This window comes from Belonocnema kinseyi, chromosome 9 (genome assembly GCF_010883055.1).
Source record: "Belonocnema kinseyi isolate 2016_QV_RU_SX_M_011 chromosome 9, B_treatae_v1, whole genome shotgun sequence".
Taxonomy (NCBI): Eukaryota; Metazoa; Arthropoda; class Insecta; order Hymenoptera; family Cynipidae; genus Belonocnema; species Belonocnema kinseyi.
Window position 1 is genome coordinate 48,709,357 of NC_046665.1, and position 27,213 is coordinate 48,736,569.

General features: G+C 27.9%; 1 protein-coding gene across 3 annotated transcripts in view; it reads left to right on the forward strand.

Moving 5' to 3' along the window:
- The first annotated feature begins 16,247 nt into the window (after positions 1–16,247).
- LOC117180886 (X-linked retinitis pigmentosa GTPase regulator-like) overlaps positions 16,248–27,213 on the forward strand; it is a 91,445-nt gene continuing 80,479 nt past the window's right edge. For all 3 annotated transcript variants that reach the window (XR_004468066.1, XM_033373462.1, XM_033373463.1), the window contains exons 1-2: positions 16,248–16,282; positions 21,580–21,705. Coding sequence is in view for 2 of the 3 variants with exons in the window: in XM_033373462.1 (XP_033229353.1) it covers positions 16,252–16,282; positions 21,580–21,705 (157 nt within the window). In the remaining variant the exon portion in view is untranslated. The remainder of the gene's footprint in view (positions 16,283–21,579; positions 21,706–27,213) is intronic.

Consider the following 27,213-nt stretch of genomic DNA (forward strand, 5'->3'; position numbering starts at 1 on the left):
ATAATACTACTTAAAGACATGTACGCGTACATCAAACGTATCTATCATTTAGTAGCTCCTGTTTCCTTTCATTTAATGATAAGGTGCAAAAAATAAGACTTCATTTATTTTTAACTTACAACTAACTTCAAGTGCTAAAATTAAAAAGTTAAGGACACTCTAGAGGAGTAAGATTTGTAGCTCTTGCTCGTTATTATTAGTTGTTAATGCTTTTATTTATAATCGCGGTGACAAAAGTCAACATATAAAATCCCTACGAGAGACCGACAATGAGTAAATGTATAAATTGTATAAAATAATTTTGCATTAAAAAAAAAACGGATTTATTTGTCTTGGACTGTAGAATCGTTTGGTGATCATTTAATAACATCATCACACTACGGAGGAAGCGTGGAAGCCGTTAAACAATTAGATCGTCTGAAAACGGAGATTTTTGTTTAATTAACATTGCGATATTTTCAGTTGCGGTCAATATTTATAAAAAAATAAAATACAGGTGTGTTCCTCTTTGAATAGCGAACATTTTGGTATGTTTCCGGAGTTCACAACTTGCATAGGAAAAAAGTATTAGCCTTTTAAACAATGAAATTTTCCGTTCGCATGGGTTTTCCTTGGTTTATTTGCAAAATCTCTGGTTCTAATAAACATTTTTTCAATTTGAAAAAACGAGTTTATTTTTGATTAAATTTGGGATCATTTGATATGTCGCAGGCCCTGTACCTTAAATAGGTAAAAAGTTACGAGCGTTTAACAATTAATTTGTTAATAACTTTTTAATTTGACCACTTACGGCATGGCACCTTCGAAAATCGGATTCAGGAGGCCAAAATACATAAAAATAACTTAAGTTCCCTCCCGGACATTGAAGGGCCACGAAAACCCCCCTTGCTCCTAGACTATCATATTTCTCAGCCTCAGGCAGCCGTTTTCTTCAGATTTTCCCACAGCTGCTGCTCGCTCAGCAGAGCCGTTTCAAAGCTTTGAGGCGGGCTGCGCCCTTCTCTTCTGATACAAAATTTTCATAGTATAATACAGTATTAAGCTTGCACACGAATTATCTTGTATTTTGTTTATTTAATATAGTACACTTATTTCGGTATTATAATATAATTTTGTAATTATTAGGCTCTTAATTCGCTATTGCAATATATGTAAAAGGAATAATTATTATTCTACAAAGATACGCGATTGTAAAATTTTGTTAGCAATTTCCGTTTATGAACAATTATTATCATATACTTTTTGGCTATAATTCTAATCATTATTATTACTTATATATTATGTGGGTGCGATTTCATGTTAAATCATGTGAAGAACTTAAGTTATTGTTTGTAATTTTTGTGAAAATTGTAGTATTGGTTCTCGTGGGTATTAAAACGAAAACCCTGACATGGTTTTTGAATAATTCCCAGAAATGACAGGATACTCAGAATTGAAAAATTTGGTCCTTTTTCTTTGAACTCTCATAACTTTTGTGATTTTAATACTATTAAGATTTATTTTTTTAATATTCGCAATATAGTGCAGTTCTGAACAAAAATTTCTTGAAACGAAAAATGTCAAAACCTTCTTGAATTTTTCAAAACGGAATGTTTAAACTGAATTTCTGAAAAAATACCCAATTAAAAAAATGTATAGATAGCTTACACTATCCTCTAAATAATTCAATTTACAAATTCATTTCTGAAAAATTCAAGAAGGTTTTGACATTTTTTGTTTCAAGAAATTTTTTTCCAGAACTGCACGATATTACGAATATTCAAAAAAATAAACCTTAATAGTATTCAAATCACGAAAATTATGAGAGTTTAAAGAAAAAGACCAAAATTTTCAATTTTGAGTATCCTGTCATTTCTGGGAATTATTCAAAAATCAAGTTAGAGTTTTTATTTCAACACCTACAAGAACAAATACTACAATTTTCATAAAAATTACAAACAATAGCTTAAGTTATTCGCATGATTTTACATGAAATTGCACCCATATAATATATAAGTAATAATAATGATTAGAATTATAGCACAAAAGTATATGAAAATAAATGTTCATAAACGGCAATTGCTAACAAAATTTTACAATCACGTATCTTTGTAGAATAATAATTATTCCTTTTACATATATTTCAATAGCGAATTAACAGCCTAATAATTACAAAATTATATTATAATACCGAAATAAGTGTACTATATTAAATAAACAAAATACAAGATGATTCGTGTGCAAGCTTGATACTGTATTATATTATGAAAATTTTGTATCAAAAGAGAAGGGCGCAGTCCGCCTCAAAGCTTTGAGACGGCCCTGCTGAGCAAGCAGCAGCTGTGGGAAAATCTGGAGAAAACGGCTGCCTGCCGTTGAGAAATATGACGGACCTTTTTTTCTACACTTTTTTCTACGCCTGTGCCACGCGCCTCGCCTCATTAAACTCCGAATTATTCTGAACGACTTTAATCGTGAAATTAATATTTTTATTCAGTTTTGTGGTTGAAATATAAATCAGGGTACATTACTACACATTTTCAGCCATTAAACAGCGCGATCGCTCTATTCAATCCCTAAATAAAATCATTCAACAAACATCCTTGCAAAACTGACATTTTTAAATATTTAAAAATTTTAAGGTTTCTACTGGATTCTGAACATGTTGTAGGACACTCCAGAATTTTTTCAAAATTTTTTCAACATATTCTTAGCTCTGGGGTCATGTAAAAGTTAACGTGTCTCAACAATGGGCCTCGCGACCGCAGTTTTACTTGTATTTTTCTAATTAGCTCGGAACGAAATTTTTTTACGCAAATTAGAGAACACCCATTTCATTAAGAAAACTTAGCGGATTCGTGTGGTTCTTATGCGAACCTCTTCACATTTTTTTCTGCCGAGTTATTCTGCTATTAATTCATTAAATAGTAATAAAAAAATAAAAACTATTTTTTGAAGACACTTATATAGAAAAAATTACCTTTAACGAAGACGTTAGCAAAATAGGGCAAAAATGAACTGAATCCTATACATTTGGTCCCTTATTTTCCCCTCAGAAATCTACGAAGTGAAGTTAGCTGTTTATTGAAGTGAAAATACCTAATAGGCTTTTATCTTATCAGTTTGAATGTTCCCGCCGCTATATATAAAACATTGCAATGTTTCACGAAACTCCCAATGTTTCATGAAACTTTTCATCAGGCTAAAGTTTCATGCAAATTTACATCCCTACTCATCGCGAAAAACAAATTTCTGTTTTTATTATACAAATGTATTTACCTTATCTTTCATGTATGACACTAGCCACTGCAAGATTAGATATCTAAGATACCTTTAAACTTCCGCAGAAAATCCAGTGGAAATTTGTTCGAACGACCAGGCATCAATTTCGATGCAGACGGTCACGACTTAATTTGTACATCCCGGCTTTGGTGGTTTGAATGTTATATAGTAGGTTTTGACTAACCTAACATTTGGATATTATATCACGTCAAGTACTATTTTTATTCCAAGACTATTTAGTCGCTGGTAATTAGGAGGAAATAAAAAGTTAGGTAATTATTATTATAACTTACCTGCTTATTAACATCTGTTTCACTCAAATAACGACCGATAAAATGATCTTGACAGGTGACTTACAGTTTGTAGACGACACTTCACGTTGCACTGGATGAGAAAAAACAGTGCCTAAATGATGCTCTTCCCCTAGTTTCTCCGAATGAACCTGTGTGGCTCAAATTTGTTGCAACTCTATTGAACACCGATTTCGGTGTACAATGGAGGATCGGCGATTCTCTGTGTTAAATTTCAATCAGAAAATACGATTATTTTTTACAATTGTTGGGAATAAATAATTGTTTAAATGATTTGCATTTGTTTAAATAATTGAAAATTGTTTAAAAAGTTATGGTATATATTCAAATTGTCCATTAGTAAATATTTGTAAAAAAAAGACGACGGAAATTACTAAAAAGTTACAATAATACGTCAAAATTTTATTTTCGTACTTTTGGGTCATATTTGGGGCGCCGCGGGGAGGCTAGGACTGCATGGAGAAAAATAGATATTGATAAGCAGATATTAAAGACTTTGATATTTAACCATAATATATAGACATTACGGCATACTACCTAATATCTTTTATTCAACATACAAAATATTTTGTCTGTATCTTGAGCTTTCATCGTGTGTATTGTGGTTTTTCGGATATCTATTGTACTATAAGCTTTGGTGGAAAATGGATTAAATGTTTTTGGATATGTTATAATTTTCTCAAGAAAATGAGGACTCAGCTACAGGCATCTTTCATATTAGCCTTGAACAGTGTGTTATCTGTTTAACACAAAAATCGCATAATTATGCAAAAAGCCGAATGCTTGAGGTAACTTTTGCACAACTAAAAACTATTTCTTGAATATATTAGATTCTGCGCTTTAATATCTTGGATATTGTCAGTTAAAATCTTCTTTTTAATATCTACGGATGCTCTACTTCAGTATCTAGATTTCTGTCCCATAGTTAAATCGCTAAAATATTACCTATTAATATATAGATAGTCTGTGCTAACATCTATTTTTCTCCGCGTGGGTTGGAAATGAACGTTATTAGTATGGTTTAATTTTGTAGGCGCTCCTAAAAAACTTGGCTCGTTTCGATGAAACCCTGGAACATGAGTTCAATTTTTCGAAAATTGTAAATTTCCCTATGTAAATTAAATGAGATTTTGAAGTGCCCGGTGCACGTGTTAATATTCTAATTTCGAAAAAAATTACGGATTTTCCTTCTTCAAAAATGTAAACTTGGGGGGGAGAGGTGTCTAGCCCTCTAGAGTGAAAAAAAATTGTGATGCATTTTTGGACCACCCTCGTGTACACCATATTGAAAGAACTTATATTACAAAAGTATTTCAAGTATTGAAAGAGATTTCAGAGCGATTCGGAATGATTTCACAAACATTTTAAATATACTAGAATACCTTTACAAAGATAAAAATATATGCAAATAGTTATAAATATTTCACATATTACATATTTTAAAAAAATGAAGAAAATGTCACAATCATTTAAAATATTTCACAACGAATGAAAACATTAAAATGATTTTGCAAAGATTAAAAATATTGGAAAAGATTCAAGAAATATTTCATATATTAAAAATTGTTTCAAAAGCTTTGAAAGATTTCACGTATTTTGCAATGGTTTTATATATGCCAAAATATTTTCAAGATTTCAAAAGAATAATCAAATTTCATCGTGATTTCAGAAAGATTGGAAATATTTTGAAATGATTTGATAATGATTTAAATTATTTAATGATGATTATTTATTATTAATTATTATTTAATAATGATTATTTATTTGGGCTTAAACAAATTTGATAATAAAACAATAATTAATGAAAGAGAGTTCTTTGCGCGAAAAATTATTTGTCTGAAGCTAACCTCAAAACTATTTCGAGACCAGAATGAAGGATTCATAAATATGACTTTAATTTTTAGCCCTTCAAGTTTTAATTCTACGATTTTCAATGTTTTCAATTAGAAAGCATTTATAATTATCACGTTTTCAGAATAGTTATAAAATCTAAGTTTCGACACAATATTATTTTAAATTCTTTCAATTTTAATACATTTTTCAAATTCTTATAACATTTTCAAATATTGGTAATATTAACTAATTACATTATTTAAACTTTTATTGTCACGTACCCTTGAAAATCTATTAATTAAGTATTTTCGAAAATAATAATATCACTGATGATCACAAGTTCCCTTATTTTATATTTTCACTGCCGATTTTGATCAGATGAAGGTCGGATTTCGATCAGATTTCAAAAAGATTTTGATTTTGATTAGATTTGGATCTGTTATCGATCAAATTTAGACACTCATCAGAGTAGATTAGATTTGGAACAGATTTCGATTACATTCAGATACCGATTAGTTAGTGAATATATTTCGATTAGATTTCGATTTCGATTTCGATCAGATTTCAATACAAATTTTGATTTTTATCCTATTTCGATCTGGTGTCGATCAGATTTAGACATTCATCAGATGTTGCTCATATTTGAAACAGATTTCGATTAAATTCAGATTCTGATTAGTTAGTGATCAGATTTCACTTATATTTCAATAAAATTTTGATCAGATTGATAAATTCATCAGATTTCGATCAGATTTGTAACAGATTTCGATGAAATTCAGATTCTAATCAGTTAGTGATTAGATTTCGTTTAGATTTTAATTTCGATCGGTTTTTAATCAATTGCAGGCCATGTCACCTACTTTGAATAATATCTTTTTTAAGCCTATTACGCCCATTAGTGACGACTGACCCACTATTGATGTTCGAAAAATCGTAATTTGCGATGCACTTCTCAATGTAATTCCGAGCTACCAAATTTGAGTCGGGCTGGGCAAGTTTCCTTTTATTTGATGTTCAATGCGCTGAAGCTTGCATGTCATCAGGGTAAGTTGAATCTTCCGGTTCACAAACACATCAGACCTGTAGCTTGTACAACTCGTGAACGTAATTCAAGCGTAACCAATAGAGAGAAAGAAGAAAGAGAAGAAGATGATGAAAAATGAGATGGAGGAAGATGAATAAAAGAGGGATGCAAGAAGAAGAAGAAGAAGAAGAAGTAGTAGTAGTAGCAGTAGTAGTAGTAGTAGTAGTAGTAGTAGTAGTAGTAGTAGTAGTAGTAGTAGTAGTAGTAGTAGAAGGATGAGAAAGGGGTAGTGAAAGAGGTGGAGAAAGAGAGTTTCTAAGGCTTGATCAGTAGTACTACAGCTGGATCTAATAATACGTCGATGGCCTCGTGTTTCCAGGGTTTGAACGGGCAATGAGCGTTTGCAAAAACATCACTCGAGACTAAGGAGACGCTACATGTGCACTTGCACGACAACGAGAACGGGATTACGGAGTTATGTGCTTAGGAGCGAAGACATGCGGCAGGCGCCGATCGTACTTCACCGGACGATCGAGAATCTATTTGCGTTCGCGCACAGACTTCTCGGTACGTTTAATTCCTTCCTCCTCTAACTCTTCCACATTGACGTCGAACAACGAAGCTTCATCATGAGCCGATGATCATGCGATTCGCGTTATTTCATTTGCTACCGGAACGGCCAGCTAATGTCTCCTAAAACATTTTGCTTTCGCCACGCTCGACTCTCCTTACTGTTAAAGAGACAAACAAAGAAGAAGATAACAAAGAACACAGAGATGATGCAAATTGCATTTTGACAATTTGTTCAAATCCACAAAGCCACACTCGTCACTCAGATAGCAGGTGACGATAATCTTTTCCTGGTTAGAAAACCATTCATATAAAGATGTCCCAAAGGGACTTATTCCTTAGACTAACCTTTCTACCTGTTCATGTCTTTTACATAGGTTGTATTATTTACTTTTTTTTTGCATTTAGCGATACGTTTTTCATCTAAGAGGTTTCTCTAGTCCTTTTTTTTCTAACCTCTTCCCTATACATATGGAGAAACAGTTGGCGATTCTTTTTATTTATTTATTCACTCTTTCTCTGTAGACCTTCAACAGGACCTTCGACTAAACCGAACTTTTCCCAGTTCTATCTAGTGATCATCTAATGATTAAATTGGGATCAGTTCTTAATATAATTTCAAAATTTGTTAATTTATTCTAAATTTAATTTTTTCAAGTTTGGTTTAAGACTTGTAGTTGGGACTTTACTTTTTGCCTTACACTTTTGGGAAATAGTTTTGGGTCTTATGGTTTTAGATCTTATGATTTTAGGAATTACGGTTAAGGCCTTGCAGCTCGGGACTTAGTGTTTAAAAGCTGCTTTTTGGGACTCACGGTTTAAAACTTCAAATGCAAAATTCTTGGTAATCAGAAGAAATAGAATACAACTATCAAATTTGTACCATTTTTCTTTATTTCCGAGAATTTTGTAATTGAATTTGAATTTTAGACGTTTAAGAGAAATTTAATTCTGATTTATTCTAAATTTAATATCTAATATTTGAAGACAATTGATTCTTATTTGTTATATATTTTGAGAATAAATATTTCCTCAACGTAATAAAAATAATAAAAATAATAAAAATTAATGAAAAATGTTTTGCTCAATTTATGGTTTTTCTTAAATCTACAAAAAACATTTTTGTTTGCAATGAATGGTATCTACCCATTTTGGTTGTATACATACAGATAGATACAGTTGTATCTTTGGAACCCGAATTCCTTAAGCTTATATCAAAGAAAAATGTTATCATTTTGCTCTTTCGGACAAAAATTTGAATGACTTAGACATTTTTTCACGGTCCTAAAACGTTTTAAATCATACCATTTTTTTTTTATAAAAGAAAAATTTAAAAGTTTCCTTTGGTTTAAACTAAAGAAATTTCTTGAGCTACATAATGAACTTTGTCGAAAAAAGTACATGTAAAAAGCTTGTCATAATATTTGAACTAATAGGACATTTTTTTGAATTTACAAATAAACAGAGACCAGAAAAGATATTAACAGATTTAAACATTTGTTTTTATACTTTTTTGGATGTTAACCCGAAATTTTTTTGTTTTCCACCACTAGAATGTCGCAAATAATTTAACATTTTCTCTCAACCCTACTTTGCAATCCTTTGAAATTCCGTGAATTGTTTCAATTATTTTGTAAACCATTTAAATTTTGTTTAATAATATTAAAATTTCTTTAATTCTTAAATTATATGGATATCGTACTAACCCAGTCGGCACAACATTTTAGAACGTAATTGGAACGTCCTAAAAACGTTTCTTGGACGTACAAGTCAAAAGAAGTTATTCAAACGTTTTAAAAACTGTCCTAAGTCAGCCCAAATAATGTTCTTAAAACGTTTTATGTTCCAATTACATCTTTGAAACGTCTCTGGAACATTGTATGTCAATGGAACGTTATATGGACTGACTTAGGACATTTTTAAGACGTTCTAAAGATGTTCTTTAACGCTTGTGCCCACTGGGAACTTGTAATCTCTGAGATTATTGAGTTCCCTGCAAATCGCTTGAAGTCTTTTAAAAAATTTGTAAAACCCTTTATTTTTATAAGATTCCGTGAAATCTGTTTAAAGATCGCTTGAAATCTTTAAAATCCCTTGAAATCTTCGAAAATCAGTAAAATTCCTTCAAATTTCGTGAACTATTTCAAAATATTACAAGATAATTTGAAATCTTTGAAATCCCTTTAAAATGCATTTAAATCTTTAAAAACTGTGAAAATCCTTTCATGTTCAATCTCTTAAAATATCTTTCGATTCTATTGAATTCTAATGAAATTTTTTCAAATTTCTTTAGATAATCTTCGAAATTTCATTAAAATTTTCTGGCATTATAAAATCTGATATAAATTCTGGAATCCCTTTAAATGTTTTGAATTCCCTTCAAACTTTATGAAATCCAAAAATGTTTTGGAAAATTCCTTAAATTCTACAAGAATCTTGCAATTCTTTTAAGTACCATAAAATCCTCTGACATGTGTTGAAATCCTTTCAAATCACTTCTAATATTAAAAAATTTGTTAAATTCTTAAAATCTTTTAAAATCTTTTTTACAGTTTAAACTTTAAAATGTCAAAAATCATCTTTACGTTATTACTGGACGTTATTGTATTATATAAAAAACATAATTACAAAATTGTTATCGATAAAATTTTCGAAAATTATGGAACTTCAATCACTAGCTGCCTTCGATATTAAAAAAGTAAAAAAAAATACAAGCACTTTAATAATAAGCCCACGATTCTTAAGGGCATGCGATACTTAGAAAATTGTTGATTTTACCAGTTTTAGGTTCCCCCGGCTTTTTTTCTAGAATAATAAATATTTTGTCTTAAAAATTTGGGAAATGATAGCGAACATGCTAACGGACGTCCCCACACACTTTTTTTGTGGGTTAATTAAAAAAAGTTTCAATTTAGCAAAATGTGATTAATTTGCATAGCGCTTAGGAAATAGTATCGATTTTTGCATTGTTAGATTCCCCCGGCTTTTTTCCTAGGATAATAAATATTTTGCCTTCAAAATCTGGAAAATGATAGCGAACATGCTAACGGACGTCCCCGCACACTTTTTTTTGTGTTTTTTTATCGAAAAATTTTTGATATTGCTAACATCGTGCGTGTAGAGATGGAAACGACGTAACCTCAAAGTAATGCATATGCATAAAATTGTTATTTAGCACAAACAATTTTTTTGTTATTATTCCTCAAAAAAGAGTCCAGAGACGTCCGTTATGATATTTTATAGCATCTCCGAATTTAGTTTTAAAAATTTTCATTTTGTGGAAAAAATCCGGGGAAACTGTAAGTATCACATGCCCTTAAGAGCTTAATTCAATATTGCCTGCTGACAGGCAACCGTCCATGCATGGGTGTATAGAGAGTAATCGAGCATTGAGCTAATTAAGGGCATGTGATACTCACCACACCTGAAATTAAATTTTTACGTAAGTGTGTCTGTAGTTTCTCATTTTGCAAGGAAAAATAATTTTAAATATGGAATAAAATTTTCCAATAATTATTTATTTTTTAGGTTTATTTGATTATAAGGCTATATGAATATAATTTTCCTAAGAATGCAGAGCAAATTCAAAAACACTTCTGAAAATTTCAGATTTCGGATAGGAATTCATTTCAAATTATTTCGAAGTCTGTAGTCTAAGCAACCCGAATCAATCCGAAGCAATACAAAATAGTTCTACATTTCGTTCGTTCCAAATCGCTTCAAAATTAATTTCACTCAATCCAGTTCAATCCAAATTTCCAATGCGAACGAATACAAACCAATCCGAACCAAATGTTCAATCTGAACGAATCCGATTCAATCCGAATAAATCCGAATAAATGAGAGTTCGAATTGACTTGGATTTATTCGGATTGGAAATTTAGTTCGGATTGATTTATATTGGAAGTTCGATTTTTTCGGATTGAGTCGAATTAATTGTTAACCGATTTAGATCGAACGAAATTTATAACTTTTTTTCGGATTGGTTTAGATAGATTCGGATTGGTTGAGATATAAGTGAAAATACCCACTTTAATTTTCAAGGTCAAAACGCCAAAAACTGGTGTTTTTTGTCACTCCTTCACTATATTTCGATAAATATTGGTTTTAGAGGAAAAAGTCTAAAATAAATATCGTAGACCTCGAAAAATTGCTTCTTTTATGATGTTTATACTCGTGGTTTAAATCCATTACTTTTCGAGAAAAAGGGGATAATGTTCTAACAATAATATTTTTTCAAGGTCAAAACATCAAAAAACGGTATTTGTTCTTCATGTTTTCTCTGCGTTTCGATAAATATTCGTCTGAGAGAAACAAGTCTTAGATCAAAGTTGTAGCCCTCGAAGAAATAGCCCTGTGAATGGTCACAAAAATAATGTAGGTCACGTACCTTCCACTTTCTAACGTCTCTTGGGGGACGGAAAGCACCCCTGTGAATAGTTACAGAAATAATTTAGTTCAAACGAAAGGAAGATAAAGCCAACTTGCAATCAAGAAAGATTAATTTTTAACCAGCTGTATTTTGACCAAAAAAGATTTAATGTTTTTTAAAAGAGATGAATTTCCTAAGATTTTTAAAAAATCTTAACCCGAAAACGTGTGAATTTTCAACAAATAGTTAATTTTTAACCAAATAATTTATTTTCAAACTGAATGCATGAATTTTCTATCAAAAAGATTAAATTTTTACAAAAAAAAGGTAAATTATTTACTAAAATAATGAATCTTCAACAAAAAAATGACTAACTTTCATCCAAAATGATAAATCTTAAACCAAGAAGACAAACAATTAATGAATGTAACAGATGAGATTTGAACTAACAAATATTTGAATCCTCAGTCAAAAATGTTTTAATTTTAAACCATATGATTGCGATTTTAACAAACCATATGAAATTTCTACCAAAAGAGCTCAATTTTAAACCCAAAAAGATGTTTTTTTTTCAAATTGATGAATTTCCAGCCAAAGACAATTTTCCAGGCCAGAATGAAAAAAGGCAAATTATATTTAACAGGAAAAAATAATATTTAACGCAAAATAAAAATTTCGAATGACTGTTATTATTTATTTTTTTATGTGTGTTAAGGTAATATAAATATAATCAAGTTTTTAAAGAAAAGTCAAACAGTTTATTGACAATTGCAGATGTGTCGAACAAGCATCTAGACAATTTAAAAGAATTAAAAAAATTATTTTACAAAATTTTAGGAAAATTTAACTTTTTGACACTTTGAAAAGATTTAAGAACGTTTTATAAACGTTCGGAAATCTTTCAAATTCAATTTTTTCTGTATCACTTCAAAATTCCAAAAGTTTCTTTTCTAATTATATTTAAACTGAAAAATGTTTAATATCTTGAAATTTTTCAAAATCGTAAAAAAATCTTTAAAATTTGAATTCAATATATATAAAAATCAAATCTTTTGGAATGAAAGTATTTTTGTATTTAACTTTTCCCGGGAATTATAAGAAAAAAAAAGTATTTCGAATAACTGAATTGATTAAATTACCAAAATTGTATAATTACTGAAATTATAAAAACGAAGTTCCAATTCAAATCCTGGAAATTTGTAAATTACAGAAAATCTTAATTTTCGAAAAAAATGTCATGATTGATATTTTGTATCTGCTGGAACAATAGTTTATTTTTTATACATGCAGTTTAAAATTAAAAACAGCTTAGTATAAAGTTACATGTTGGGTCATTTACAATTTTATATTTTGGAAAATCATTATTTCCGGTAATGTAACATTTCTGAAATTTCTTTAGTTTTGTTCACTTTCACTTCAAAATTATTTCAATTTTATTCATAAACAAATTTGGTGCTCTTATTATTATTTTTTTTTATAATTTTAGATTTGTGAATATTTCTATTTTGTTTATTATATATACGGCAAGATTATTTTATCTCAAAAATTGATAAAAATTTTTTTTCTGCAAAAATTGGTACAAAGCAATTTTTCAAAAAAAGTTTAACAGAATTCTATATTTAAAATAGATTGCCTTTGCAAATTATAACCTAGTGCAAGAAAGATCAAGATGCCCTGGTTTTTATGATTTCGATTCAAGGTGAGAATTAATTTACTGCTTCTTAATTTAATAATGTAACGTGTATAAATAGATAGATTAGGAGAAACGTAAAAGTAAAATAAAAATCGTGAATTCATTCAAGTAATGTTCAACATATTAACAAATTATAAACATAGTTCCAAATTCATAATTAAAGCAAAACAAACATTTTCATCAGGGGTGTATATCTACAGAATATCGATTCTCTGAAGTACGTTTTACAAGGGACTTTGGCGAAGCGTAATTTTATGTAATATATAATTAAATTTCCAATATCACCAAATTCACATCGGAATTAACTAGAAAGTCAGGTAATTTTGTTTAAGTAACTGTTAAGAATGTATACAACATTGCAACATTTTTTTAAGCTTCAGAAAGTAAAAAAAAATTATTAGAAATGTTTATTGTGATTAAAAATTATTTTTTCCTTCAAATTACAGTTTGCCTACAATTATTTTATGCTGAACTGATAAATCTTTTTTGTTTGCAAATTCAACAATTTAATTGAATATTCGTCTTTTTGGTTTTAAAATTTATCTCGGTAAGAATTCCATCTTTTTTAAAATTAAAACTGCAAATATTGTCGGATGATTCAACTATTTCGTTAGAAAATCGTCTATTTTGATGAATTCAAATCCTTGACATAAAATTAAATATATTTTTTGGTTTAATTATTAACCATTATATTTTTCATGGATAATTTATCGTTTTTGTTTGAAAATTCAATTATATCATTTTCGTTCAAAAAATTAAATGTAAATGATTAATGTGATTAAAAATGTAACCTTTTTTTTAAAAAGTTTTTTTTGCAATTACTTTGTTAGAAAGTAATTTTGTTGTTGATGAAGACTCATGATTTTAGTTAAAAAATTTGTGCCTTTTGATAGAAAATTGATCTTCTTGATAGAAAATGAATTTATTTGGTTGAAAATTCATATATTAATTGAAAATTAACTTTTTTGTAGAAAATTCATATTTGCGGGTTAACAAATTAAAAGCTGTGTAAAAAATCCGTTTCTTTCAGAAAATATTTAAGGTTTTTTTTATTAAAAATACAACTGGCACAAAAATAATTTTTTTTGGATGAGGATTCAATTATTTTATTGAAAATTTTTCCAAATAGCAACTTTTAGTCACTTTTTTCTCAAATCACTTTTTAATAACATTTTTCAATATAAAGTCACTGTGGTCACTTTTTTGAATGAAAATGTCAGTTGACGAATGTTTCTTTAAATAGCTTAACCCATGGATTTAAAACTATTGAATTAAAGTCTATAGAAGTTTCTGAACTTTCTTAAATTCTTTTTGAAGAATGTAGGGTATTTTAAAACATATCAAGAAATTGTTAATATATTTCAATAATTTGATCAAGTTTCACAGGCTTCTGAAAATTTCAAGGAATTTTAGGGATTTTACGGTACTTTTTATAATCCTAAAGAATTTTCAAGAGCTTTCACCAGTTTCAAAAGATTTCAAGAAATTTGAAGGGATTTCGAAATATTTAAAAAAAAAATAATAATACAGGGGATTTTAAAAGATATTAAGGAATTGTAAATTGACATAAATAATTTAAACGAATTTCGAAGAATTTTTGAGGATTTCCGGACATTTAAAAAAATTATAAAGAATTTTCAAATGTTTAAAACAATTTCAAGGTATTTCAAAAGATTTTAAAGGGTCAGAAATATTTTAGGCTATTTTAAAAAGGTTTAAGTAATTTAATGTCATTCCAAAAATTTTTAAAGATTTTATGATATTTTTAAAGATTCCAAGGAATTTTAAATTGATTCTAATAATTTAAAGAAATTTCGAAGAATTGTACATATTTAAGGGTATTGTAGATAGCTTTTAATCATTTGAAGTATTTGTAAATAATTTGTTAATGTATTGTACAATAACAAATTGAAATTCAATGAAGCAGTCGAATTAAGAACCCAGTAATTAAACTTTTAATCAGAAGAGATGAATTATCAATAAAATAGGTCCACTTTTAACCAAACAGTTAAATCAAGCCAAAAAGATGAATTTATTCGATGAGTTTTCAAGAAAGAAAGATGACTTTTCTACCGTAAAAATGCACCTTGAACCCAAAAAGTTGAATTTTCAATAAAAAAGTTCAACAAAAAACTTGTCACTTGTTTTCCCTAGAATCTTTTATAAACAGAATGAAACAATTTGTAAATAAAAATAAACAATTTTTAATTCTTTCTCCAATTCAAAGACCAGAAACTTAAACTTGTACATTTTATCTACCAGAATCTTTAATAAACAGAATAAAACAATTTGTAAATAAATTTTGTTTAATTATTCTTCTTGAAAGTTGATTAAAGTTATAGGAATTCCCTGAGTTTTACAAGATTTTTCTTTAACTCCTCGATTTTTCCCTGGCCATTGATATTCAAGGACTAGAATATTGAAGTTGTAAATTTTCCCTCTAGAATTTTTTATAAACAGAATAAAACAATTTGTAAATTGAAATTAATCTTTTTCTATTTATTCTTCTTGTCAGTTATGTAAATTTATAGAAATTCCCCGAGTTACGCAAGGTTTTTTTGCAAATCCTCGACTTTTCCCTGATCAATAGAATTTACGGACTTTTTTTAATTATCAGGTTTTTTTGTTCGCGTAAAGTTAAATACATATTAACTTTCTGTATAATTAATGCGAGTTATTTGCTTCATTTGAAAATTTTTTTAAATTAAGGATATGGATGAAGGGACCTCCCCCCTTTCCGTGACGAATCGTAACAAAATCTCTCTACCCCCTCCCCCCTGCCTTGGACCTGTTACGTAATTTAATTACGGTCCCAAACTAATTTTACATGCGGAAAATAGAGAGTATAATGTTTTGTCTGTGTCTATATATACACCGAAAATTTGCTGCGAATAGCGGGACTTACAAAGCTACTATTGATACCGCAATTTCGGTAAAGATATCCGGGTTTTCCGTACATGTAGACACTGCTAATTTTTTTAAATTTTCATTGTTAAAATTTTGTTATTTCTTTATTCGATCGGTGGAAATTTGTTGCGCACGTTCATTTTCAACCTTATCGTCACAATTCCCTTCGGCTTGGTGCCATTGGGAATTGATTTCCAGTTGCTGGGCAACTGGTTGAGTTCAACTTGCTACCACCCCAGCCGGCAGTTAGTATACCGGTTGCGTGGCGCGTGGTGTAAACATGGATTTGCCGGATATCGAAAACATACCGGGTAACATTTTATTGCATTATTTATTATAAAATTAAATAAATACACTTGCATTATGGAAACCTTTTTTTAAATTTTAAAATGGCCAAGCTTTTGCACTCACATTGCACGTATCATGCACAGTATTTTACCACCATTACCATAGCCATAAAAGAACAGTCGCTAAAGAGAACTGCATGCAGATAATTATTTCAATAGCTTTTTTTATAGTTCCTTCCCAGTGGGCACAAGCGTTAAAGAACATCTTTAGAACGTCTTTGAAAATGTCCTAAGTCAGTCCATATAACGTTCCATTGACATACAATGTTCCAGAGACGTTTCAAAGACGTAATTGGAACATAAAACGTTTTAAGAACATTATTTGGCCTGACTTAGGACATTTTTTAAAACGTTTGAATGACTTCTTTTGACTTGTACATCCAAAAAACGTTTTTAGGACGTTCCAATTACGTTCTAAAATGTTGTGCCCACTGGGTTGGTGAAAATTCCATTAAAATGTAACAATGGTTCATCAAAAAAACAATTATTTTACAATTATTAAGTATAACAATTGTTCAGTTATTTTCCATAGTTTTGTCTTTAAATTTGGATCCGTAAAAAATGACGGAGTGTCAGTTAAATTCCACAAATTGTTGTTATACCTAGTCACTGAAAATTAGTAAAATATACTTATTCAATTAGTAATTATTGCTATAAATACGTGCACTATCCGAATTCATAATTATATATTTCTTAATACTTTTTAATGTAAATAATTCTACACAAACGAACTTGATGCCAGAAATGTTTTATTTATTTATATTCTTTGTAAAAAGTGAAATTTTATTGTTTGAACAAAATTTTCAGTCTCCTAAGCTAAAATTTTGAAAGTACAAAGAATGAAATTTAATTTTTATGAATGATATTACTGTTTAGTCTACATATTATCAAACTTCTCATTTATTTATCACAGGCTTTACAGTATGTTTCCTATTCCTCTCTTTTGACTTTTTCCCCTTTTTTGAAGATTTCTTCTTTTTCTCTTCTTTTCAAGAGATTTCCCCTTTTTCTCGTTTTTTTGCTTGGATGCGGACTAGATTAGTAAAATACAATAAGAAAACCCAATTACATTTCGTTAAAAATAGTTTATTTTTTACTGAAAAGTCTAATAGTATATTTTTAGTTGAGAATGCATATTTATGGTTGAAAATTCATCTTTTTGGTCTAAAATTGATCTATTTTAGTTAAAGATTGATTACTTTATTAAAAAGTGTATAACTTTGGTTGTAAATAAAAATATTTTTGTGAAAATTCATTTTTAAAGATTTTTTAAATTGCAAATTTACCTTTTGCATTTTTGAGTAAAAGTTTATATTTGCTATTTGAAAATACAGCTATTTGATTAAAATTAAATATTTTTTCAGTTGAAAATGCAACTATTTGATGGAAAAACTGATCTATTTTACTGTATGTTCGTTTTTGAAATTGAAAATTAACTTTTTTTGAATTAAAAATTTAATTATTGTATTTTTGTTTGAAAAATCATCTTTTTAGTTGAAAATTTCATTATTTGGTTCCAAATTAATTTTTTTTAGTCTAAAATTCATCTATTACTTTAAAAATGCATGCATTATAAATTGAAAAATCGTGTTTTTGCTTCTAAATTAATCCTTGTGGTTGACAATTCAATTATTTGGTAAAAAGTTGACTCTTTTACTGTTGATACTTTGTTACGAATTAGTTTTTTTATTTATGATTTATAATTTTATTTAAAAATTCATCTCTTTGGTTGAAGATTCATAATTTGAGTAAAAATGCATTATTTTAGTAGCAAATTCAACAATTTCAATTTTTTTCGTGAAAAATCGTAATTTTATTTGAAAATTCATGTTTTAGGTTGACACAGGGGCGTCGCAACGATTTTTTTTATGGTTGGGCTCACCGAAAATATATTCAAAAATATTAATTTAAAATAGTTACTAGGTTTATTTTATAATATATAATAATATTCATATAATATATAATTATTTATTTGATGGGTGGGCTTTATTTTTTTATTGAGGAAGCTTAACTTTTCTAATGACAAAATTTAAGCATTATATTTGTGGTTGGAAATTCATCTATTTCATTAAAAATGTACGCATTATATTGCAAAATCGTTTTTTTTTCTTTTTTTTTTAAAAAGACAATTAATTCTTGTGCTTGAAAATTCAACTATTTCGTTAAAAGTTGACTCTTTCGTTTTTGATACTTTATTACAAATGACTTTGAATAAGTTTGATAATTTAGTTGAAAATTCATTCCATTGGTTGGAAATTCAACTATTTAGCTAAAAACTCATAACTTTTGTTGAAAATGCAATATTTTTACCTTAAACCTTAGAAATTTCGAAGGGTTGTAATTTAATTTTAAATAACGTACTAACCACACTTAATTTTTTTAAACATAATTTATTCCCCTATTTTCTTTAAAAATCCCTGTTTTTAGAGCATTTTGATATGTGAAGAGTGTTACAGATACAGTGAAACAATGTTTTCTCTTTTAGTTTAAGTGAGACCGTTACAATGTATTTTACTATTTCAATTATTGAAATTTAAAAAATAACTGATTTATCAGTTCAAGCCCTTAGTATTGATTAAATTAATTGAATTTTTACTCATTCAAATTAAGGGAGTAGGGTTGAATTAAGATTGATTAAATGATTCAATGTAAAGTATTCTTTTATATTGTTTATTGTGCGGATGAATAAATAATTATTATAAAAATAAAGGTTTTAAGTGTCAATGCCTTTTCCATATAGCATCAAGTACAAAGAAATTTTAAAAATTTGAGCACACATTTCTTATACTAATGAAGCTTGCTTAACTAACATCAATATAACCCAATATGCATGTGGAGAGTATAATGAAAGTTTAATGACATTGCATGTTATTGCCAAATCGATCACTTATTCATCCTTTTTCTTGCAATTACACATAATGGCCCTGGCATTAAAAGAACTAAAAAAATTATTTTGAATGAATTGTGTTATTTATATCATTCTGTATATAATTATGAACAATACATTTATAATTTATAATTAAAATGATACAGGAATGGATTGAATCGGGAGATCATGCATTTTGTTTACTCGTCAAAAATTAAAAAATTGGTGTCAGAAAATCAGAGGTTTTAATTCAGAAAAAAGTCAAATTTTTTAATTATGCTTTCAGAAAAGATTCACGATTTTGAAATAGCACAAAAGTGCTTTTTCTAGAATTACCGAAAAAAACATTAATCAGTGCTTATTCTGTAGGTTCTTCTTGACAATTTTATTCATTTATAATTTTATACTAATTTACAAATTGTTACAGTTCATAACTTTTTATATAACTATTTCAAGCTTGATATGCTTTTATTTCGAATTGTTAACATTAAAACAAAAATTTTATTTCAAATTTTTTTTCAAAATATTCTCTTGTTTAAAAACGATATAACTACTTGATTGGTTTCATATTGCGTGAATATGACTTCAAGTGGTTGTTTTCAGTGTATGCTTTTGAATCTTCTAGCACTTTATAAATCGCAATTTCCAAATAGGGAATCTTAATTGTAAACAGTTTTTTTCCGAAAAAAATGTCTGAATTTTAAATGATTCTTGAATAATAAATACAAAAATATTCTATTTCATGATAAAACATAATTTTTTAATATTTTTAACCATAATAATTAACCATAATTTTAATTATTTTTTAATACTGGAGAAAATTTCTGTTCTGAAAATTACCATTACCGGCAAATTTTAAAGAACTTCTAAATTTTCGGAAAGGAATGTAAAAGATTTTAAAGCAAAATTATTCAATTATGCAAGACTTCAGAATTTTAGAAAATATTGAAGTAAGTTTAAGAGTTATTTAGAATTTATGAAGGGATATGAAAATAATTTAATTAAAAAAAATATATAGATTTCGAAGTTTTTTTAAGAACTTGAAACGATTTAAGGTAGTAAAAAATTTCTTAAGATTCGTGGGAAAATTTAAAGCAATTATTTATTAATTAAAGTATTTTAAGGTAAATAAAAAAAAGTTTTTAGAGATTTTCTAGATACTTTTTTAACATATCTGAATATCGAGTTGGCAATTCAACCATTTTTTTCGAAATCCGTCTTATTCGTTATAAAATTTATCTATTTTTGTAAAAAATTCATCTTTGTTTTTAAATTAAAATTGCAAATGTTTGATTTTAAATTAACATTTGTTTTTGCTTAAGGGTTAAACTAGTTTGTTAAAAATTCGTCTTTTTAGAGGAATTAAAATCTTTTTGATTTAAAGTTAAAAATATTTTTTGGTTTAATCTTCAATCATTATATTTTGTTGTTGTTGAGAATAAATTGATTATAGCTAAAAATGCAAGACTATGTTAAAGTTGAAACTACTTTATTATAAAAAATTTTGTTTGTTGATGATTCTTCATGTTAGTCTTAAATTTTTGTTTTTTGTTTGTAGAAAATTTATGTATTTGGTTGAAAATTAATTTTTTTGGTGGAAAAATTATACATATTTTCTGGTTAAAAAATTAAAAAGGTTTGTAAAAAATTAGTGTCTTTTAAAAAATATTTAATTTTTTTTAGTTAAAAATACAACGGGTTGAAAAAAATCTTTTATCTTGAGGATTCAACTATTTTATTGAAAAATGTTCTTTTTTTATGAATTTAACTGTTTTTTATTTAGGATAAAATAATTTTCAAATTGAAATATTTACTATTACATTTTTCGTTCGAAATTCATACTTTTGGTTTTAAAATTCAACTATTTATTTGAAGATAAAATTTTTTATTGAAATTTTGATTTAACACTTCAGAAATTTTCAAAAATGTTTTTGAATTTTTTAAAGAATTTCAGGAAAACTATATTTATGTAGCATTTAAATCAAATAAACAAAGAAACCTGATAAATAAATAGTTATTATAAAATCTTACCTTGTATTCCAAATTATTTGCTCCAATATTGTTTGTAAATAAGAAAAATTATTGTCTTTAGAAATTAAATTTTTGCGTTGTCAGAAAAATCTAAAAAATTATTTTCAAATGAGAATTGAATTTCAAAAACTCAAGCAGGGTTTTATTTTAAATTCATATTACAGTGGGCAAAACATTTTAGAATGTAATTGGAACGTCCAAAAAACGTTTCTTGGACGTACAAGTCAAAAGTCGTCATTTGAACGTTTAAAACCCGTCTTAAGTTAGACCAAATAATGTTCTAAAAACGTTTTATGTTCGAAATACGTCTTTAAAATGTCTCTGGAACATTGTATGGGATATTAACAAAAAAATTTTTGCTTAGAAACTGGAGCTGTCTTTACAATTGGTCGAAGCAGATTTGCAGACAATGTAGCATCACATTTCTTCATCAGAAAGGATCCTGTGATATCTGTTGCTTGTGGTGACGAGCATTCTGCTGTAATTTGTCGTAAGTGTTTATTAATTTATTTTTTAAGTATAAAATTTTAAAAATTAGGAAATGGTATAATATTTATTACAGCAGATATCAATTGACATGAAAAAATACTTCTTTATTTATAATTATTAACAGGATTACATAAATATTTTTGTTAATCAGTAAACAACTAATATATATATCAAATTAAATAGTAATACGATGATTTTTGTTGTATATTTTATTATTTATCTCTGTAATGTTCTCTCTGCTGTTGTTTGTAGCAAGTAATATAACAAATGTAAAAATAATGTTTAAAAACTCCTTCCGAATACAGGAATTCTTTTTTAATAAAGAAAAAATTACTTTTTAGAAGTCGTTTGGATTAAAATTTATTTTCAAAAAGTTTAAAAATGTATTACCTGAAATTTATTTAGTATAAATTATAGTAACATTTGTCATTTCATATTTTCAAAGCAAAAATTTGCTTACTTATAATTATTTTCGTGAAGTTGGTCATTTTTCGTAATTTTAAAACTGCTATTACCAACCACAAGAATTTTTTTCCAAGCACATTAAATCACGGTTTGCTATTCTAATTTAAAATATATTGAATTCAGGTAAAAACATTAAATTTTTTTAAATCAATGTTAATCTAGCAGGATACAAAAAAATTCATTTATTCTTCATTAAAAAATCATTTTTATACAATATTTTCAGCTATATACTAAAATTTTTAAATTGTTAAAAACTTTCCGGCACTAATAAAACTATAAAAAAGTATTAAAAGTTCCATTGGAAGGTTACTGTTTTGAAATTTGAATTTTTAATTGTTAAGCGTCAATTGATTTTATTTAATCAGATTTTTTTTAGAAATTTGTCCATTATTTATTATTTTGAATAATTTGAATTCTTGTTCAATGAAAAATCGTTTATAATGAAAGGTACAATTGGGTGTAAAAACAAATTGTAATTTTTAAATATTGTAAACGCTACGCCCTAAGCTTCTTCATTTTGGTTAAAAGATATCGTCATCGTGAATTGGAAAAAATTCAATAATTTCATTAAAATGAGAATAAAATTTAGAAGAATTCAAAGGAATCGAAGACTCTGCTGAAAATCATAAAAATTTCAGTGAATTGGGCGAAATTAAAAAAATGTAATGAATTAAGTAACAGCGGAATGAACAGAATTCAGAGCGAATTCGAAAGAATTGAGGTAAATTGACATTTTCTTCAGAGAATTAATTAAATCAATATTTCGACGAATTTAAAGGAATATAAGAAAATAAGAATAATTCTATGAACTTCATAAAAATTTAAGTGAATTGAATACAATTTAAAAATATATACAACATTGATTGAATTCATTAAGTTTGGACTGCATTAAGAAAGATTGAAGGGAGTTCAAAATAATTTAAAATTGTGAAATAAAAATTGTTTAAGTGAATGAAACAAAAATTTTTAAATAAAAAAATCCATTTAATTTAAATACATGGGACTGAATCGAAATCTGCAAAAATTCACCAAAATTAAAGATCCATTAAGTTTCGTGAATTTTCAGGGAATTCTACAAAATTCAGAGCTAATTCAAAATAATTCGAAGGAATTTTATAGAATTTAAAGATCACTAATGGGATATTTTTATTTTAGAAAGTGATAAGTTTGTATTTTCGAAATGCAACTTTTTCTGCTAAGCGGTATAAATATTTTTTAATTTATTCATAATTGAAAAAACATATTTTTTAATTTTATAAAAAATGCTTTGTATGTTATTCTATAAAAGAATGTTTTTAGGCCATGTCAGATAATTCATTGTAATGAAATTACAAAATTTTCGCATCCTCAGCCCAAAAATATCTCCAACAATTTTTGTTTTAGTTTTATAAAATTTAAAACATATTCTTGAATAATTAATAATTAATTTTTAGTGATGAATAATTTGCTTATGTCTTTCTATTTCTTTTCAATTCAAAAAATGAGAAAAATTATTTGCAGACCTTATCAGAAAAATATTTTTATTGACTGAAAAAAACTGTTTTTTCAGGATAATTTTTTCCGTTTAACCAAAAATAACTTGAAATTAGGAATATAATTGTAAATTCCAGAAAATTTGTTTAGTATAACAACAACAAAAATTTATCTGAATCAATATAAGTTGTATTTGAATCAAAGAATCTTTCTTTCAAAGTGGAACCACTTGACTTTTTTTTAAACACAAAGAAAATATATGGAAATATTTTTTTCATCAAACGTAATAAAGCTACGAGGTAACATTCTTAATATTTAAAAATTCAATTTTTTCAATAACTTTTAATATTTGATTTCATAATGTTTATTTTTCAAAAAATAATTCGATACTTATTTGTAAATGAGGGTTTTCACCTCACCACATAGAACCCCTACAACCTATCTTTTTCATCCATAAAGCAGAGTTTTTGAAATTTCAAGAAACGTTGAAGCTTCTGGTTTATCAGGAATCTGAAGTGGCAAGTTTTCCATGGGAAAATATTTTCGCACAAGTTTAAATGTTTATTCCTACGCCTGTAAAATGTTGAGGATCGAAGCTAGAATGATTTACAATACTGCAGGTATGGCATGTCGGCAACTTGTGTCCACACAGAAGTAAACTTTGTCCACCAAATCGATACGCGACTCCCAGTAGCGGTCTCGCGCGTATCTGACCATTTTAATCTAGGACGATGAAAAAAATGATAATTTATTTAAATCGCCTTTTACATTCAGTAAAAGGCGTTTCCTTTACTCATGAAAGGCAATATTTAAAGTTTTTGTCGAAACGGATACATTTGAATCGTCAGCTGCGTATCCAGGATTGGGGGGGCTTCTTTTTTTTCGGAGGGGGCTTCGGGTTTATGCATTGGCAAAGGGTGGGGGAAAAGTGAATTGAATCATGGAAATACTTAGATTCGGGGCGGGTCGGGGGAGGGGGCTTTATCCTCCAAAGCCCCCCCCCCCCTGGTTACGCTGCTGTGAATCGTTATGAAAATTTCAATTTGAAGTGAAAGCCATATTTCCACGATCTTGGTTACAGAGCTTCCACATATTAAGACATACTCTAAAAGAGGTGGGGAGGGGTCTACCCTGAGGTCACAAAGTGTAATATAGGAGGAGGGTTCTAAGGCTCTTGTAACATTCTCAGCCACCCTTAAATAAGTATCATTTCAATAAATTTATATTTCTAGAATTCATAATATGCATTAATTGGTATGAAAATATAGGTATTATAATAGGCGCCTAGGGCGCGCGTTTATTCAATCTCGAGCTTCGCGCTCTATAATGGATGACCTCGCTGTTCACTCTTTTTCTTTATTCTTTGCATTTGGAATGCTGGAATGAAACTTTGTCAAAAGGATCTCTTTAAGGTCGCAGTATTTATATGCGTCTTCATTTCTGAATTATCTTAAAATAAATAAAAAAACTACAATCCTTTCTTCAAACATTTTTCTAAATGTCGCGATGTTATCCTCAAAATTGGATTTTTGTTTTCATATTATTTTTTATTCATAAAGCAACATATCCTAAAAATTTTATTTTAGCTTTTTTATGTATCTCGCATCTTTTGGCGTAATAATTGAATTTTCGATTTTCTACATATTATTCACGATAAATAAAAACAAAATTACGAGTCCTATTGGAAAATGGTTAAAAGAAATTTTGTAGGATTTTTCAAAAGCTATAATTTCTTTTTGAGACGTTTTTCGTATTTTGCGTCATTTGAAAACTCTAATACTTTCTCAGTCATAAATTATGAGAACGTAATAATTCATTAAAAAATTTGTATATCTTTTTTGGATGAATAACTTTATCTATTAATTTGTTTTCCTACCTTTTGCCGCTTTTCCACAAATTTTTCATTTTTATTTTTAATGTCATTTTGATGATTAGAAACAAAACTACGCATCCTATCAAAAAGTGATTCATAATACATTTTTAGCTTTTTGGCGGTTCAACGATTTTGTTAGATCATTTTTTTCGTAACTTCTGTCGTTTTCCACAACTTTGTTATTTTATTTATGTATTTTTAATGTTATTTTTCACGACTAAAACAAAAACTACGCGCCCTATAAAGAAGTGAATATTAACGAATTTTTAGATCTTTTTTGGAATCAAAATTTGTGTTAATTTATTTTTTTCGTATCGTGCATAGGTTGAACACAAAATGGAATTTTTTATTTTTCATTACTTTTTGTGCAATCAAAATTTGACTTGTCGATTTTCCAACAAAATCCAAAAAAATTTTATCATAATATTTAAGAGCTTTTTAAAAGCAATGTTTTTATTTTCTTGACTTTTTTTATATCGTGCGTCGTTTGGCTTAAAATTTGTATATTCTATTGATTTTAAAAATGTGGAAAATGCTGTAACTCTGAGAATTTTTTTTATCGAAAGAAGTCAGTGGGGTAAATTTTTGGGCTTTCCGAGTACACTATGACTAGCCGTACATAACATTTTTATATCTAAAAAAAATGGTCCCAAACATTTTTTAAATGCTCTTACTTTTTGAATTTGTATTCAACATGACCGGTTTACGAACTCGTCCTTTTTTTTAGATTTTAAAAAAGTGTGTCAAAGATCTATTTGATCCGTTCATTTTTTCGATAGTTATCGTGTTTACGGACGGACGACTGGACGGACAGAAAGACGCCATCGCGAAAGCTTGATTTTGGCATTCAGGGGATCTCGAAACGTGGAGATCCGTTGAATAACTGTGGTGTAAAATTTCGGACAATTCTAATACTTTCTCAATCATACCTAAATGATAAGAATGTAAAAAGGGATAGAAACAGATTAACTTTGTTAGATTTAGTATAGAATGAGATAGACAAGAGAAGATTGAAAAAGATAGAAAGGAATTTAGATTGATAGAGATAGAAAAAGATTGACGTGAATAGATAAAGGATAGGATGAGATAGAGATAAGGGGATTAAAAAATATAAAATTAAGTTTAGATTGACAGAGAGATATAGGCATACATTGATACACTGAAAAAAATTGCATTGAATCAAGTAGGCTAATTTACTTGGCTGATCTTACTTGAAAGAAGCAAGTTTTTCTTGAATTTTCTTGAATCAAGAAAATAATAGAATCAGGACAACTATTTGAATCAAGAATATATTTACTCTAAGCAAAAAACTATTGAGTTAATTTGTTTCATTATACTTATTTGCGTGAAGTTTAATAAAATATTGAATTAAGAATATTATATTCTCATGATAAGTAACTAAAACTCTAACAAAATTCTTGATCCAAGTAAATTCATATACTTATTTTGACTACTATTTTAATTGAAACAATGTTCATATTCTTGAGACGAGAATATAAATGTATTCAGCGAAGAAATAATTTCTCTTAAAATAATGTTTGAATATTTTCCATCAAATAATTATTTATTTGAAACGAATGTCAGATTCACTTTGAAGATACCTACAGTCTGTCAAGTTAAAGCGTGGGTGGCTTTACTCGCAGTCGGTAAGGTGTATCGACATGATTTTGGTGTCAAAATATTAAGAAGAGCTCCCTC